The following is a 19,012-nucleotide window of genomic DNA, read 5'->3' as shown; positions in this document are numbered from 1 at the left end:
ATAACATGGCAAACTGCAGCCCAACAGGCAACAACAGCTGTCAGTGTGTCAGTGTGCTGACTTGACTATGACTTGCCCCAAACTGCTTGTGATTATCATAAAGTGGGCATGTCTGTGAAGGGGAGACTCGTGGGTACCCATAGAACCCATTTTCATTCACACATCTGGAGGTCAGAGATCAAGGGACCGCTTTGAAAATGGCTGTGCCAATTTTTCCTCGCCAAAATTTTGCGAAGATTTGGAGCGTTATTTAGCGTTCTTCTCAACATGCTAGTATGATATGGTTGGTACCGATGGATTTCTTAGGTTTTCTGGTTTCATATGATGATGATGTATCTTCACTCTAGTCTACTATTTGCGTTAACCCGTTATCAAATTTCTTCATACAAGTTTGTAATCTTGAATAGGTTGATTCGTGCTCTCATATTAGTTAATTTGTACACTCTAAATTTATAATTTTTGCTCTTGAATTTAATATTTTGTAGGTCCAAATCTGTAGTTGATGCTCTGAATGATTTAATTCACATTCTAAAATGTGTTAATTCACAAACACAAACTAGTAGTTTGAGCTCTCAAATGGATTAAAATGTGTGCACACAAATGAGTTACTGTTATCCTTGTCCTCTCAACACTTTGGTTGCATGGTCAGCATTTCTGACCAGCTTTGGCTGCTATTAGTTGGGTGCAAATATACAGTGAAAGTTGTCAGGCAATGGGCAAATGTTTTAAATGAGCCACAGGTTTTTGACCAGCAAATGTCGAGATGCATGTTTTGTCTGTCATTGATTAAAGCAGATGCATCTGAGGGAGTATGTGCATCGCATTATGTTGGCTAGCTAGCTACGCTATAGTCTCCCTAGCAAACACTTCTACCTATAACAGCAATGTTAACAGGTCAAGTCAAGTGGATTTTATTTATTTAGCCCAAAATCACATATTGCCTCAGGGGGCTTTACAATCTGTACAGGATACGACACCCACTGTCCTCTACAGTACGACCATCTCATTGCATGAGGAAAATCTCTCCCCAAAAAAAAACGTTTCACAGGGAAAACAGAAAAAATGGAAGAAACCTCAGGAACATCAGGTTTCCAAGGTTTCCTCCCGACAGCGATGGAGTTGGTTTTATGATATTACAGATATGTGTGGATGTAAACAATACCGTTTTATCTTTGACATCCTGTTAAAATAATTAAATGTTAGTGTCATTTGTGAGTCATTAAACTCGATGGATAAATTAATATATTGATTATTGTTTCAAGAGAAAAATATACAAATGTGTGTGCACAAGTTAATAAATTCGGAAAACAAATTAATGTGTGTCGGTGAAAATATAACCCGTTTAAATCACATCACAGTTTTTGAGGAAAGTTGCTGTAAACTCAGTAATTCTGGGCCACAATAATCACAATACAACCTGGTGGGATTACTCTATATACAAACAATATAACCTGCTCTATTTCCTTTTTTTATGATTTCAAATCTAAGCTTCTAAGCTTCAACTTATTGTCTGAAGGTCAATTACAATGATTAACTAATTTAATCGAGTTCCCCTCTGATCCTATCCAGTAATTGTCTTTACACATTTCTTTGATGGCAACAGGGCAGTTTTCCTGCTCCGTGTAGAAACAGCAGAGGTAAAACCAAACCGCTGGGCAGACTAAACCAGTATGCAAATGCCCTCACCAAACACATGTCACTGTAGCTCAGCAGTTGTGAGTAAGACAGACCAACACAAAAAAGGAACCCTGCAAACCACAACCACAGCACTCCTGTTATGGCCGTGATGGTGTGGAAAGCCCTCCGCTTTACCTGATCAACCCGCTCCCCGCTCACTTCCCCCGGCCCTGGACGAATCAGAACACAGAGAACAGAAAGGCTGCAGAAAGATACGACAATTAAAGAGAAGACAAATGAGCAGAATATTAGGATGATGATGGTAAGATCAGAGACGGGCAGAAATAATACACCATTCCATCCGAAACTCAGCAGCCAAACAAAAACAATGCTGATATTTCGTAACTTGTCCCCTCCTGAATGTCTCAGTCCCAGGTAGATGATGGGGTGAACAACAGCCAGGTATCGATCCACACAGGTCAGGATGTGAAAGCCCATATTTCCAGATTGAACCACATAGATCACATAATCCCCCACTAAAGTCACCTTTAATAGACCAGTGAATCTGCCACAAATGAAGGCTGTGCAACCAAATGCATAGATCATCTCCAGAGCAGCCATGTGGAAGGTGAATATGTCGGAGTGGCACATTTTCGCAAAGGAGCGCTGCCGCCGCCATCATTGGTATCCCAGGTAGAGGACGAGGATGTAGAGAGGGACGAGGAGCAACATCCTAGTGACCATGTAGGCATTGGAGATGAAAGATCCAGTTGATGAGATTGAGCAGTGGTCAAGGTAGGAGGGAGAGGAGATGAAATCTCCAGTTGAGTAGTGGTCAAGGGAGGAGGAAGAGGAGTTGAACAACGTATTGGTTGTCATGGTATTGCTTTTATGGAGAAACAGGAGAAAGAAGGATCCGAAATAAATTAACTGAGACAATCAGAAAACATTCACTTTCATATCAAAGACGGTTAAAGTGATTCAAAACTACAACACATTATTTTAGCCATTCATTGTACATTTTGTCATTTTGTGACTGCAGCAGCCCCAAGTCCATTTCCCCTGCTTCTTTCTGCCCTGCCCCCAGGCCGTCCACCTGAGCTGCTCTGCACCGCCTCTTATGTTTTTCCATACTTTTAAGTGTACTTTAAGTGTAAGAATAGTATTCTTTGAGTGCACAACTAGTTTACATCTAAGTTGTATTTTGTAAAGCATGTTATGTGAACTATACTACAAGTGAACTTCTAGGTATACTGTTAGATTAGTAGTTATATATGTTTAGCCCACGTTTTAGTTTATGAAAGTACACTTTAAAGTATACTCTCAGTAAACTACTAGTTTAATAGTTTTTACTGCAAGTGTACATGCAAGTTTTCTTAAATTGAACTTATAGTACTTGAACAAATCTGCTTTTCTGCAAACCTTTCAGTAAAAGCCAAGTATACTTGGACTTTTCTGTATACTTGTCGATATAAGCTAAGTATGCATAAGTATAACTTTGTTAAGTATATCTCTGAAGAGACTTGCTCCTTTTGCTGTTTGACTTGATGTTTTATGATGCAAATTAGTAAAAAAAAAAAATTTCTCTCATGCCTTCACGGTTAACGGAGAATAGAAAAACGTGGGAAAATTCTTGATGAATTGAAGTAAATTCATATCAAAACATACGTTTACAAACTCTCACACACTCTAATAGGCTACTCTATCAAAAAGTAAACATAAGCCAAATATACTTTTCTGTACACTCGTCAGTATCAGCCAAGTATACTCAGACTTTTCTATATACTTGTCAGTTTAAGCCAAGTATATTTAAGTTGATGTATACTTGTTAGTTTAAGCCAGGTATACGTAGACTTTTCTATAGTATAGTTTAAGTATATCCCTGATAAGTACATAAAAAGTAAACTGAAAGCATACTCATATATTTTAAATTTAAAAGAAATATACTAATAGAGGTTTGTTGAGTTTTAAGTTCATAAAGATTCCAAAAAATGGTCATGGTGAGTGATACTTTTTACAGACATGGACACAGTGTTTGATAATATTCATGGAAAAGCAGTCATTTAATAACATTAACTGATAATCGTTGTGTAATTAAAGGACACCCACCTTATCAGCAGTGTTTGTTTCTGATCTTCAGCACGTCTAAACTCACTGTCTGCTATTCACTAGTACCTGATGCTAACTTATATTAATGCTTCTGTGTGTATTAATAGCACCCGTGTATAACAGACAGCAGCAGGACTGTGGGGTATTTTGCATGTTGCCAACCAAACCATGGATTTCGTGTAACTCTATAATTTGGCAGGCAAATTCTCTTTCCACATTATTCTTCCACAGTGAGGTCAGAGCGTAGGGTCGGCTACTGATAAGCATCACTGGTAGTGATCTAGAGTCTTGCTCGTAGATATTTCAGTTGTACAGAGTTTGAAATGCAATAACTGGTTAGATTTGTGGGGTTTTGTGTTGCTTTAATTCAGGAGATGTAAATTTAAAATGAATGTGTTTTTCTTTTAGATGACGTTTGACAGGATTCAAATGGCCTGCAAACAAAGACTGGTGTATATTCAAATTAAATGTTGAACTGAAGCCTCTGTGTGTACAGACAGTTTGGTGGAAATGTTCTGTCGGGTACTTCATAACAATTGTGTTCTACAAATAAATCTTTTATTATAATTGTAGTAAAGTCTGACCACGGCCAGGTTTGACTTAATCAACACCATTTTCCACTTTATTAGTTAAATGAGTCAATGCCTCTGTCAGCAGAGTTGTCTTCTCTATTTTTATATATGCAGATATTTCTTTCCGCCATGGAAAAGTGAACCTGCGTGCGAGAGAGACTACAGCCTGCCCTACCCTGTTGGCTCTGTATCAAGATATCTGCACTTCTTCCTTAAAATGAATTGGCACACTTCAACCTACCTGTCATGATGGCAAAATGAGAGACAGGTTGCTGTGCACGCCACAACTCAGAGGGCATGGTGGATTTAAAAAAATATAGGCCTAATAACTATTATTCTGAAATGGGCCATTCTGCATAATGTGCAGACATCTGTACAGAAAAGTCAAAGTATATTTGGATTATAGGCTTACTTGTACTTAATCTTTTGATTGGGATACTCTTAAGAAAAGTATAATTAAGTAATCTTGAGTAGCAGACTTGAATCTCTGCTAAAAAGTGGGCTACAAGTGTACTTGCAGTATAAAAACTATTAAACTAGTAGTTTACTGAGAGTATACTTTAAAGTGTACTTTCATAATCTATAAAGTGGGCTACAAATATTAAACTAGTAAACTACCAGTATGCTTATGGTGTAGTTGCAGTACAAAATAAAACTTAGTTTTAAACTAGTTGTGCACTCAATGTTTACTATTCTTACAATTAAAGTACACTTAAAAGCATACTTCTATAAACTAAAAAGTGGGCCAACTTAGACCCAAAAAGTATTAAAGTAGTGCACTTACAAGTATACAGCTAGTACATTGAAATTAGTACACCTACAACATAAAGTATAGATGGGAAATATATACTTGAACTTTACTTATGTATAATTTATGAAATAAACTTGAAGTATACTACTTTTTCATGAGGGATATTTTGATGCTAATACTATTGTACTTTGACGTGAAGCGGAGGGGTCTCTCATCGCCCTGAAGGGGTTTCTTTCACAACAATGACCCGCTAGCTGTACAATATCCCGCTTATTACATGGCTACTTACTTAGTTAATCAATAATTTGACACAAAAACGGTCCGCCAGAGTCCGACATCAGAGCTGCGCCCATAGCAACGGTCTGTTATACATAGCAACGGTCTGTTATACATAGCAACGGTCTGCTATAAAAAAATAACAGAACACAGAACGCCGTGATGGACCAATCAGAATCGAGTATTCAACAACACCGTGTAATCAATATACATAATGTAATGTACAATGTAATGGAAGCGTAGACAACGACCTTCAATGACCTATGTGTCAGGACTAGAGCTGTGCCAAACTCTTGTGTAACAGGCAAGTAATAATTATTATAGAGATATTGCTCAATGCCGTGTGAATCTTCTACCATCAAAACACTGAACCAGTTCGTGCAAGCCCAAAATTTATAATGAGAAGCAGCAGACTGCCAATCATTGTTGTTATCATTGCCAGTATGTATCATGTATCATATGTAATTAACATTATCGTTAATAACAAACAGCAGAAGTGGTAGCTTCATATGGCATATAAACTCAATTATATTAATGTATACAAAGTAAAAGTACTCAGTGAGCAGTAACATGTTCCCTGTCAGTGTTTTACTATCGTTATGTTGCATTTTACTGCTGTACATGTTTAAGGTTGCAGGTTCACAGCTTTTGTTCAGAAGTTGTTGTGTTGCTATGATCCAGTGTTTTCTTAAGGAATATTTTAAGATATTACTCAAGAGCAACGTATTCTCGGTTCGTACGATATCTTTTACGAGAAAGTTACTTACGGTAGTTAGGCTTGGGAAGAGATTGACTTGTTTAGGTTTAGGCAACAAAACTACTTAGTTTAAACAAGAAAACTACTTGGTTAGGTTTAGGAAAAGATTGTGGTTTGGCTTATAATAACTGCAGAAGTAGCGTTACTTAAGTACATAACTTAAGTGACTAATACTTCAACGTTGACTTCTGGTTTCACACAGGGCACCAATAACGGTCTCCTGGGTGAAGGTCCTGTATTTTCTGACCCACCCATCCACCCCGACCTCCTCCCAACACGCTGTTCACCGCTTATTTATATGTCTTGCTTCACGATTATGATGATTACACACAAAATGAGTTCGTGGGATGTGTATGAATTATTACTTTTTGTAGGTATAGCTACGAATGGTGTATGAGACCAGCATGCTCAGAGTTGTGTACTGCATGTTGTTTTTTATGTTTGCACTGATGTGTGTGTTGTACCGTCAGAGACATTCTGTCTGTCTGCAGGTTAAGTTAAGACACTTCAGGAAACCAGTTAAATAGTTCAACTAGTTTGTGCAAGAACATAAACTAATTTATTTGCCAGGATGACATTTATCACTAACCATTAATTATCTAAGGTACTGGAGGCGTGTAACAACACATAAGCCTCGATCGATCAACATAAAAGCAGCCACAGGGATCCCACGAATCACAGCTTTGGAGACGGAGTTAAGTTCAGTGAATACCAACTGGGATGAATATCATGAAAGAAAAACTGGCAGCTTTGGAAACCAAGCTGAAGGCACAGGAGGGAAAAGGTAGAATGAAACTTTCTCATTTAAGACTTTAATAAATGTATTAAGGAGCAACTTTTAGGTCGTACGTCACTGTTAATTAATTAGTGGGAAAAATATGTAGAAACTGGATTTGAAAAAGAGAAAAGGCATTAACGCAACTTGGGATTTCAGGTCGTAGCGGGCTCAGTTTTAAAGCTAGAGTGAAGATACTGGTATCATATGAAACTAGAAAACCTGTTGAATCCATCGGTACCAACCATGTCATACTAGCTTGTCATGAAGGAGGTTAAATAACGCTCCAAACTTGTGTTCAATTTTAGAGAGGAAAAACTGTCATGGCCATTTTCAAAGGGGTTCCTTGACCTCTGACCTCCAGATGTGTGAATGTAAATGAGTTCTATGGGTACCCACGAGTCTCCCCTTTACAGACATGCCCACTTTATGATAATCACATGCAGTTTGGGGCAAGTCATAGTCAAGTCAGCACACTGACACACTGACAGCTGTTGTTGCCTGTTGGGCTGCAGTTTGCCATGTTATGATTGGAGCATATTGTTTTATGCTAAATGCAGTACCTGTGAGGGTTTCTGGATCAATACCTGTCATTGTTTTGTGTTGTTAATTGATTTACAATAATAAATATATACATACATTTGCATAAAGGAGCATATTTATCCACTCCCATGTTGATAAGAGTATTAAATACTTGATAAATCTGCCTTTAAGGTTCATTTTGAACAAATGTGCGATTCATTTTGCGATTAATCACGATTTAATATTTTAATCGATTGACAGCCCTAGCGTATAAACATGGTGTTTTATGGTACCCGTGGTACTTTTTTTATGTTCCCCACGGTGTTAACTCAGGTGAAGCAACCCTGTCTCCTGAAAAATAATGTTCCCATACAATTAAACTGCATTTTCATTTATGTTTGGAAGGAAACATATTTTTGTTGCGGATTACTGTCGCAGTTTTAAACAGTTTAAAACACAGGGTTAACATTGTAAATTGAAACAAAGCAAAAAACACAACAGCACTACTTAGTTAAGTTTAGGCAACAAAACTATTGGGTTAAGTTTAGTAAAAAAAAACAACATCATGGTTTGGCTTAAAATGACTACGTTACATATGGGACGCAAACAGCGGTCTCCTGAGGGAAAGTCTGGTGTTTGTTGGTTGCTTAAAAAATACTTGTTTCCTCATTTTTGGCAAGTTTCCCAAAAGATAACACTCAACCCGGTCAACTCGGTCAATCTGGTCTGGTGAGAAAACAATACTAGCGTCAATATAAAGTATATAAGAGGCTATGATTTAACACAAGACTTTGTTGTTTAAGCTCCTCAAAAGGTAGGAATCAAATCATCTGTTAGAACTATTATTAAAATCTCACTATGAATATATCAGTTTTTGTTTGTTTGTTTTTCTTCTAATTCTTCAATGAGGTTAATTTCCGTGTAATTTACAAAACATTTCATAGACTATAGAAGAGGGGATGAAACCAGACCCTGAATGGAAAGTTGCATCACTGCAGCAGCAACTTCTGATTGAATAGAAAGAAAATAAAAGATTAAAAGCAATATTAAAACATGGAACAGTGCAAATTGAAACATATGTGCGTACAAATATGTAAGGGACAAAGAAATAATGTCAAATGAAAATATACTTAAAATATGACCTGAAATAGTAGACATTTGAAATAAATGAAATGAAATAATTGAAATATGTTTTTTAAAAATGTAAAATGTGCATCACAATTTAAATTCTGAATGTTGTGAATAGGTGTTCAAAAGTGTAGACATTCTTATTAACTGTCATTGAACTAGCTTTGAATAAGATCATGAGCTAAATGCAGACAACACACCGTTACTGTCTGAGAGGCAACTTTCCTTTCTCAGGATTTAAAAATTTTGTTTCTGTTTCTCTTCCTTGTGTTGCCACAGACGGAAAGAAGACAAACTTCCAAACGGAGATGGATCCACAAGTGGTGACGTGGAAATTGTGTGAGTATTTTACAGCAATATTGTGTTGTCTTTTATTTAGAAAAAGTATTGTCTAAATACTAGGACTGTCGATCGATTAAAATATTTAATCGCAAATTAATCACACATTTTTTTATCTGTTCAAGATATACCTTAAAGGGAGATTTGTCAAGTATTTAATAGTTGGCAAATATGCTGCTTTATATAAATTACCAAATTAAATGGTCAAAAATAAATGACTAAATGATCATGCTAGTTTTTTCTCGACAAAATTTAGCATCAATTTGGAGGGTTATTCAGCCTCCTTCTCGACAAGCTACTATGACATGGTTGGTACCATATACACACACACACACACACATATATATAAACCCCAGTAAATATTCACTCTTCATTCATTCATTATTGGAAAATATATTCTCCATATAAGTGGAATTGTATCCTGCATTTTTTTATTTTTTTATTAATTCTGAGACCACCATTCCACTTCACATTGTGATTATATGATGTAGAGATAAATTATTTCTTTCTTTCTTTTTTTTTAAATACATTTTTTCTACGATACTATTAATAGTGTATTATAGTGAAGACGGTATTGGTTTTTTTTGGAAGATTCATACATGCTGTGTAAATTTACATATCATTGTCATGATCTGGCACTGTGCAAAGAGGCCGTTGGACTTTTCCTTTTTGTTAAGACTATCTTGTGTTCATCTTTTTAGTGGATTATTAGTTCTGTATTTGTTTAGAGGATTAGGGTTTTCTGTTATATTCATTAATTCTAGTGTTTCCTGTTTCATTTCGATGATTTCACTCCTCTTGTGTCTTGTCTGTCTTGTTTCCCGTCTTTTGTGATTGTCTGCCCCTCCCTGATTTGTTCCACCTTTGTTCAATCATCCTGCTCTCCTGGTGCATTTAGTCTCTGTGCTTCCCCTGTTTCGCAGTCAGTTCGTCTTCGCTCCTCATGTGTGGTGTTACATCCTACAGAGTCTGTTTTCCAGTGTTTTGTTTTCCGAGACAGCCTTTTGTTAAATACCTTGTGAATTGGCTTTTGTACCTGCCTGGATCGGCTGCGTTGTTTGTTCTTAAATTTTCTTTTAATATTAATATAACTGAACTCTGCCTGCTGCCCTCTCCTCATCCTTACCTGTGTTTGGGTCCAAACCTGTTTTCCTGATACGTGACAATCATTTGAAAATAAAGAAAGTTTTCTGTTTGGTGAAATTCATGAAAACAGTTCATTTTACGAGTCCGTTATTTCTGAATAATTTCCTAATATATATATCTATATATATATAGATATATATAAATTACATTTACTTGAAAAAACAAAGAAACATATGTAATTTGGTGCAAAAAGTGTAAAAAATAAATAAATCTAAGAGCAATGCTAATTGTCAAAACAGTATCACAGAATTATTTGGTCAACCTGAATCTCGCTGTGCTTTGCTCAATCAAATATCAGTGAAGGTTAAATATGTTTTGATGGGTTTCCTGTTGGAGCTAAGTGGTGAGTTTTCTCTCTCGGTGCGTTTCCAGTTGCTGTCAGTGTGCTGCTCCTTGCGCTGTACCCCAGCCATGCTGCTGCGATCAGCCCGAACGAGACTCTGGCCATGTGTCTGAAGGATAAGGACTTAAAGGACCTGTTAGAAATTGCGGAGTTCGGCTTGCCTCACATAAATACATCTCATCACGTTGTTATCGTGGGAGCTGGCATGGCTGGACTGACGGCTGCCAAGCTACTGAAAGAAGCCGGACACAAGGTACATTCAACAGGCTCATATGCTAAACATGTTATTTTAAAAGCCATTGCACAACATTTTCGGTGCTGTCAAAGAGTTTATGGAGTTAGGACCAGTGGATTAACCTGCAGGGCCTCTATTCAGCTGCCCCTACCCCCTGTAACCATGTTGGTTTTTGATAATTTACAATAAGTGAATTACAATAACATTTATTTTACCCCCGCAACAACGTAGTCGGGGGTATAGCGCTCCTCGTGTCCGTCCGTCCTTCCGTCCGCTTTTGTTTCCGGAGCAGAACTCAGAAACTGTTTAACTTAGGAACTTCAAATGTGGTATGAAGGTTGACAGTGTGGTCTCGTTGTGCCTTTTGGGGGTTAGAAGTCCAGGGTGTCCATGATTTTTGAAATTTCGGCCAAAAACAGTTTTTTTTTCAACTTCAGTTTCGTTTCCGGGGCAAAATATTGCGGCTTTGCAATTTGGTCTACTTGTGCCTTTCTGAGGTTCCAATTCCAAAGTTGGTATGATGGTTGACACTGGAGCGGGTTGAGCGGGGGTATGTGAGCCATGCTCACTTCTGTCTTGTTCAGAACAGGGTAGTAGTGGCCCTACTACTACTACTACTTACTAGTTAACTAGTGCAAAAAATTGTAGGTAACAAGTTAACTACTGTGCTGAATCCATGCAGCTCACCAGTTAACTAGTAAGTCTTTCAGTGTTACTAGTTCGGTCCAGAGGGCCATTGGTTCGTCAAAAAGCTGACTAGTTGGGACTTTGGTGCTACAAGTGCGGCGCCCGGCATCACTAGTAAGGCTTCTGTTGTAACTCCTTGGATAGAAGTGCCACTAGCTGCTGAAAAAGAGTGACTGGTAGGCATCGTTGTTCAACTAGTTAGACAAAATGCAGAACTAGTGCGACCAAATGTCCAACTAGAGCTGACAAAGATCGTGTGAGTGGAGGAAACTGACTTCTGATATCAAGGATATCGAATAAATGCTCAAATGTTTTCTATACATACGCCTACTATATGACTGGTCTTATGTGTATTCATCTGTTTGTATTAATCTGTTCTGACAAGGTAACCATATTAGAGGCTAATAGTCGTGTTGGAGGACGAGTGGAGACCTACAGGAATGAAAAAGAGGGCTGGTATGCTGATCTGGGAGCCATGAGGATCCCAAGTACTCACAAGTGAGTCTATGTAACTCTATTCAAGCATTTATATATAAAAATGCAACCTCCCCCCCTCACAAACTGACATGATTGTGTAAAAGGGATGCTTATGAAGCTACCAGATTTGTTGGGGTTGATTTGCAAGGATACCATCCAGACCTGGAAACTGCCAAATTATTTAAAACCCCAAAGGGAAGTTGAAAATGGAACTTGATAGAAAGTCACACCATTGGTACAGTGGCATTGACACAAAGTTGTATATCATTTATAAAAGAAAACGTTCCCATTTTGTGCCATAAAGTAATTTAGCAGATTTGCTTCAAAATATGACATGCAAGTACATAAATGTTGCCAGTGGAGGCTGCCAGTGTTGTCGCTGCCGCTACTTAACTTAAGTCTTAAAAATTATTTAGGAATGTTACATGTGACACCATTAAGTGTCTTGCCTACTCATCAAGAGTGTAAGAAGGATATTTCTTAATTCACTGTCTCAGCTCACACATGGTATTTTACTTAAACTTAAAAAAAACTTAAACTTAAAAAAGTACAGTAAAAAGCTATATCTCTGCCACCTCTGTCAACAGGATCGTCCGCTGGTATGCTAAAGAGCTGGGGGTCAAGCTGAATGAATTCATCATGGATGACCCCAACACCTTTTACTTGGTTAATGGGGTGCGGAACAAGACGGAGACAGTGCAAAAAGACCCTGACATCCTGAAGTACAACGTGACGGAAAGTGAGAAAGGAAAATCAGCCGACGAGCTGCTACAACAAGCTTTGCAGAAGGTACGTACGACAGAGGAAAGGAAGGAGGGATGGAAACAATGTTGCACAAATTCACATTTTCTTCAATATAGTCACTGACATGACAAAAAGTTAATATAATTCAAGCAAATTTATTAGTTTCTTTTGTAGAGCAGATTATCATCGGCATAAAGAGTAATATAAAACATGGTGCAACATACCTAATATGTTAGCTTCCTCCATTTTGGACCTTCCGGTTCTTTTTTTTCCTTCAAAGGTCACTACTGACAACATGGTTTGCATTTGATCAACACTACAAATCAGTGTCAGTAGCGCTGTAAAAAAAATAAATAAAAATAACTTCATGCAGATATACTCCTACCTCCCCAGGCAAATTGACGAATTGCAGACGTCTGAGTATAGATTAATTTAGCTGTTCCCACCGGTAAGTTTGAAGCAGGATGTGTTTCTTATAGACAAAGAAGAAAGCAAACCAGTTGAGCAAACATGTAATATTTAGCATCTTAGTCAGGCACCAAAGCCATCAATATTCACCCACTAGTGATAACAATATCACATTTCATGACATTCAATTCAATACTTCACTCTGGAACATAATGTTGGATTTAACAGACCCAGTGGTATTGCTACTAAGTGGCTTCAATTGATTTAATTGTTGTGTTTGTGGTCCCCAACCTCTAAGAGCTTCCACTGGTTTGTTTTTTGTATCAGGCTTGGCTATACGCATTCATGCTTTATTATAGCCAGAAATCAAAGCTTAGTTTGTGAATACTCATGGTAACACAATCAGCTCAATAGATGATTCAATTGACTTCAGGAATGCAAATTACTTTTTCTTTTCTTTTTTTTGTAGTTGAAAGATGAAGTGAATGCCATTGGCTGCACGAAAGCACTGCTAAAATATGACCGTTACTCTGTGAAGGTAAAACACAACTTGATGTCATGAATGTTGTAAAATGAGAAAACTGTGTTGAGTAAACAAATGATGTGAATCACTACTGATATTTTAGTGCATTACAAATATAAATTGGGTGTGCCATTTTCAGTTACTTACCAGCTAATGGTTAACATGAATCTCTGGTTCAGCTTAAGCTTATGTTTGAAGAACAGGTTGTCCATCCTAATGTATCACTAAGGTGAGTCACATAATGTGACCTCTAAAATTGATTGTGTTAAAAAAATGATGTTAGACAAATTAACCTAAGATGAGAAAAGCAAGAAAAGAGTCCGTTAGTTGCCTTAAGCTGGGAATACACTCTACGATTTTAGCCCATTTCTGGCCTGATTTTTGAGCCGCACAACTCACTTTAGAGTCGGACCAAATTTCAGCTTCGTTGGGCGTTGTTTGCTGTGTAGTGTACAGGGGGGACCAAGGACTGATTAACTCCTCCCGACCGGCGGTCGGACAGTTGGGTGAATTTCTGACATGTCAGAAATTTTGGTCGGCCGACCACATGTTCTCATACAGTTGAAGCAGAGCCGCGAGCGAGCCAACGTCAGTGCCTTTTCTACTCTTTTTACAGTAATCAGAGCGTAGCTATCAAGATAACGTAGGCTACAATAGATATAGCGAGTAAAACGTAGCTAGCTTACATCCAATTCTCTCTTCTGTCTGTCTTCCTAGACACCTGCGAGTCCATATAATGTTACGTCGCTGCCTCTTTCTTTAGACGTTTCAGCAGACAGGATGGCACAGATGATCAAAGCAGCACATTTCTGCCTTGTTAGCATTGTGACCCGTACAGACCTCTGCTAGCAAACAAACTTTACCTGCCTCAAGCTTTCAAACCAATCTTTATTGACAACGGTCAACAGCCAGAACGGCCCATAGGAGCCGACCAGTCGTGTTTTTGGGGTTTTTTTTTCTTCTATTTTACATGTATAGATCGTATCGGATCGTACACTGTGAGCATTCATGTCGTGGCTAATGATCGGATCGTACAGTGTGAGCACATAAATCGTGAGCTTTGTCTTTACATCGCAAACGATCTACTCGTACAGTAGGAGTAGGAAGTACACGACAGCATTTCTAAAATTGTACAGTATATGGCCAGCTTTAGTAGTATTTTCCCAAGCAGTTTTTATATTTTGCTATGAATCAAAACATTACCCAAACTGTCAAACATTAGAACAGGTTGAGCAATCTTTCCAGAGAAACCAAGGGTGACAAGGGGTTGCTGAAATGCTCCACCATCTCCATATGTGTCCATAAATATATGAATCCTGATATTTGAAAACCTGACTGCATGTAATCATTTTATCAAAATATTTTGTTTTAACACTTGTTAAGCCTAGTTTCTGAGCCAAACTGACTGCACAATATGGAACTTTGTTTATTTAACAGGATTATCTGATACAAGAAGGAAATCTGAGTTCAAACGCGGTGAGGATGCTCGGAGACCTGCTTAACCAACAGAGCCTCATGTACACAGCGCTGAGTGAGATGGTCTATCACCAGACTGACATAAATGATGACGTGAAGTGAGGCCCTACATCCCACACTGTCAACTATTCAAAATGGGAATACTTAGTTTGCACAGTAGAATTAAACATTTTTAAACCCCTAGCCAGAAAAAGTGACAGAAATCAAACTGATGTCATTAAAGGCCTTGGAAAATGAAGTTGTACACTTCTTTGCAGATTACACTATTTTATACAATTTTGTACTCCAAATTTAGTTTTCCACTTTATTTGTACATCAGCTGGTCACTGACTTCTAGAGGAGACAAGTCATTTTTAATTACTGACACTAAAAGGCATAGTAATTGCGTTGCTTTACATGTAGCAGCAAAGTACATTTCGATTTTTGGGGATGTTAGAGTCTGTTAACACAGCAATTACATGCTTTAACCATATAAAGTTGTTATGGCGAACATGTTAAGAAACAATTGCCTAATTGCACATCCAGCAGACACAGATCCACATTAGCAATCATTTGGGGTTGTGTTTCACCCAATGGATGTACATACAATATTAATCCCCTTAGTTAAGGGACATATTCAGCTCTTTGTGATGGTAAATGCTTCACTGTGTTCACCAACAAGTCAATACCTTTGTTGGAGCTGGACAGGTAGTGTACAGAAGGTTTACCAAACCAGAAAATGAAGGCAATACTGTGACTAATGGAGTTATTATTAGCTTGTCTTATATTTGTAGTATGATAGATATTAGCTTCCAGCTATGAATCTGACCTTGACTCTGATGTTGGCTGCAAAGATTTAATCTAAATAGATGCAAATAACTGCAAGTTGCTCTCCCAGTCTGCATCATAATCTATATATTTAACTGTACATATCATTGCTAAACCACAGCATATGGACATATTGCAAATCCGCACCTTTCTCTACAAGAATGCATTCAATAAGAGTATCTATTTGTCTTTTTGGTTTTAAGGTACTCTGAAGTGACTGGTGGGTCAGACCTGCTCCCCAAAGCTTTTGTCGAAGTCCTCGATGAACTCGATGTCCCTATTCTCCTCAACTCCATGGTCAAACGTATCAGCCAGTCAGATAAAGGTGTGATCGTATCGTACAAAAAAGGCCAACAGTCTTCTTTGACGTACCTTACCGCTGACGTTGTCCTGGTAACAACCACAACCAAAGCAGCACTTTTCATGGACTTTCATCCAGCTCTCCGCAGTAAAAAGATGGAGGCACTGAGGGCTACCCACTACGACAGCTCCACTAAAATCCTCCTCACCTTCAGCGAGAGGTTCTGGGAGAAGGACGGCATCCGAGGAGGAAAAAGCATCACTGACGGGCCCTCTCGTTACATCTACTACCCCAGCCACAGTTTCCCAACTAATAAGAACATCGGCGTCCTCCTGGCTTCCTACACCTGGTCTGACGACTCCCTCCTCTTCTTAGGTGCGAGCGATGAAGACCTGAAAGAGTTAGCTCTGAGAGATTTAGAAAAGATCCACAACAACAAGACCCTCACGTCTCTCTGCACAGGAGTGGTGGTGAAGAAGTGGAGCATGGATCCTTACAGCTTGGGCGCCTTCGCTCTCTTCACACCGTACCAGCATTTAGAGTATGCTAAAGAGCTCTTCAGAAGTGAAGGCAGGGTTCACTTTGCTGGTGAACACACCGCCTTCCCTCACGCTTGGATGGAGGCAGCTTTGAAATCTGCAATCAGGGCTGCTACCAACATTAACAAAGAGTCCGCTAGATCTCGCCACGATGAGCTCTAGGATTTACTTTCTAGGGCAACAAGTATAATAGCAGTAATGAAATATTGGGGTAAAATATGGTAGTTCAGAATATAAAGAGGAAAAAAATTAGTTTTGCTTGGTGATTGCATTGCTTGCTTTCGGAGTGAAGCTCATCGCGATTCCCTTTCCACCATGCCGCTCTAATCCGTATGAAACTGGTGGATTTTTGGCAGTGAAAGATGGCTTGATGTTGCTCGGCAAAAGCATAATCGGATATCATTCACTTACTAAACAGCTTTTGCGTTAACTGATGCTGATAACAATCAATAAAATTGTGGACCATTAATGTTTATCCAACCTTGGTGTTTATTTCGTGGTCATTTCTCTCTGAGTAATTAACTACAGCTTTGTCATTTTCAAACCTATTACACAATTAACAAAACTTTGTGTGTCGCACATCTAAGGACCTTTAACATTCTCAGAAGTCATTCAGTCAGGATATAAACATTGGTAAAACACATAAATGTAATCCAATAAATGTAATCGTCAAAAACCAACCACAGCAAATGGCTCCCATTTGAAATATTTTATTTTGGTGATTGTATAAAATAGTAGTCTATGACAATGAACAGCATTGAAAAATGGTAACTACAGAGAAAATGTTACTAGGAACAAATTTGTTCATACAAATTTGCAATTTGTAATGTTGAATAGCTTGATTTGTGTTCTCATATTAGTTCATTTGTACACCTAAATTTGTAATTTGTGCTCTTCAATTTGATATTTTGTAGACCCAAATCTTTAGTTGATGCTTTGAATGACTTCATTCATGTTTTTAAAATTAGTTAAAAATTAATACACATAAACTGGTAGTTTGAGCTCTCAAATGGCTTAATTTGTGCTCTCATTTGAGTTCATTTGTATGCAAAACTGACTAATCATTTTTGTTACACATTCAGCATTTCTGGTCAGCTTTGGCTGCTATTGGTGGGTCCAAATATACAGTGAAAGTCATCAGACAATGGACAAATAATCTAAATGAGCTACTTCCTTTTAGTATGTTTCTATTACAGATACATGTGGATATGCTAAATATTTTTAATGTTAAACAATACTGTTTTATCTTGGACATCCTGTGGAGATAATTAAAATGTCAAAAACAAATGTAATCATGAGCATGAATCAATAAACTCAGAGGTTAAGTTAATATATTAAACACACTGGTTGTTGATTGAAGATAAAAAAATATTGACTTGTATCCATGAGTGAAAATCAAATGAAACCCCTTTGTGCGAGTTTTTAAGGAAAGCTGCTGTAAAACCAGTAATTCTGGGCCACAATAATCACAATACAATCTGGTGGGATTACTCTAAATGTAACATACATGTACATAAAAGGTAAACTGAAAGTATACTCTCTTATTTTAAGTTTAAAAGAAGTACACTAATAGCACACTTGAAAACACGTATTTTTGGAAAGCATCATTGAATTAAAGAATTAGTCAGATATCCATCTAACTAAAGTGACAGCTGGTATTTTATTTTTTGTGGTTCCATTCAGTTTAACAAAATATGAACACTGTTAATTAGTACAATAAAACTCTTAACTGAAATATATCTTAACACACAGTTGGAGAACAAATAACTTTTTAAACATAGCTGTATAAGTTTTCTTTAAGTGAACTTATAGTACTATAGCTAAATATACTTTGCTTAAGCTAAAGGTGAAGGCTTATGTGCTTTTAGAAACAGATTTTCAAGAGAAATGTTTCATCAGGCCTGATTTTATTGAAAGGCACTGTATCAAATCAATAAAATTAAGTAAATGTACACACAAACATTGCTGAGTCAAGGTTTATACATATATATCTATTGTATATTTATACTATTTACAGTTTGCATCTCCATTTATACGTACATCACAGAAAACAGAATGCACAAACCATTTATACACAACTCATTTATACGACACAGACAAGGTAGTAAACTAGTAAAAAACTATTTTTGTAAGTTATAATGCCTCAAAATTATCACAATTTAATGCAGAAAATGATGTGACAGTTAAGTGGTGTCTCTCTGGCATTATCGCATTAAATTAATTGGGCCTTGATCCAATCCAAAATGTTATAAAATCATGTTTGTGTGCTTACTGTGCAGCATAGACTTATGAAGCACAGGAAGTAAGTATACAATTATATTTTTTTCTCTTATACTATAAAGGTATTCAATATTTCAGAACTTCTGAATATCTCTTCCTGACGCTTTCAGGCACACTACTCCAATTTAACCTAAATCAGCGCTTTAAAATTTCTAGGAAGTCATGGTTTAAGTTTGATGCTTTTGTCAGATGTTTTCTGG

General features: G+C 37.5%; 1 protein-coding gene across 1 annotated transcript; it reads left to right on the top strand.

Annotated features, from left to right (window-relative positions):
• Nucleotides 1-6,709: 6,709 nt before the first annotated feature.
• LOC119481978 (L-amino-acid oxidase-like) lies at nucleotides 6,710-17,012 on the top strand. The gene is made up of 8 exons (XM_037759324.1): nucleotides 6,710-6,866; nucleotides 8,787-8,846; nucleotides 10,365-10,588; nucleotides 11,643-11,755; nucleotides 12,322-12,523; nucleotides 13,356-13,424; nucleotides 14,847-14,983; nucleotides 15,896-17,012. Exons 1-8 carry the CDS (start codon nucleotides 6,803-6,805, stop codon nucleotides 16,692-16,694), a joined length of 1,668 nt encoding a protein of 555 aa, XP_037615252.1. The 5' UTR covers nucleotides 6,710-6,802; the 3' UTR covers nucleotides 16,695-17,012.
• The last annotated feature ends 2,000 nt before the right edge of the window (nucleotides 17,013-19,012 follow it).

This window comes from Sebastes umbrosus, chromosome 22, assembly GCF_015220745.1.
Source record: "Sebastes umbrosus isolate fSebUmb1 chromosome 22, fSebUmb1.pri, whole genome shotgun sequence".
NCBI lineage: Eukaryota > Metazoa > Chordata > Actinopteri > Perciformes > Sebastidae > Sebastes > Sebastes umbrosus.
Note: the sequence above shows the minus strand (reverse complement) of the source record. Positions and strands in the feature narration are given on the sequence as shown.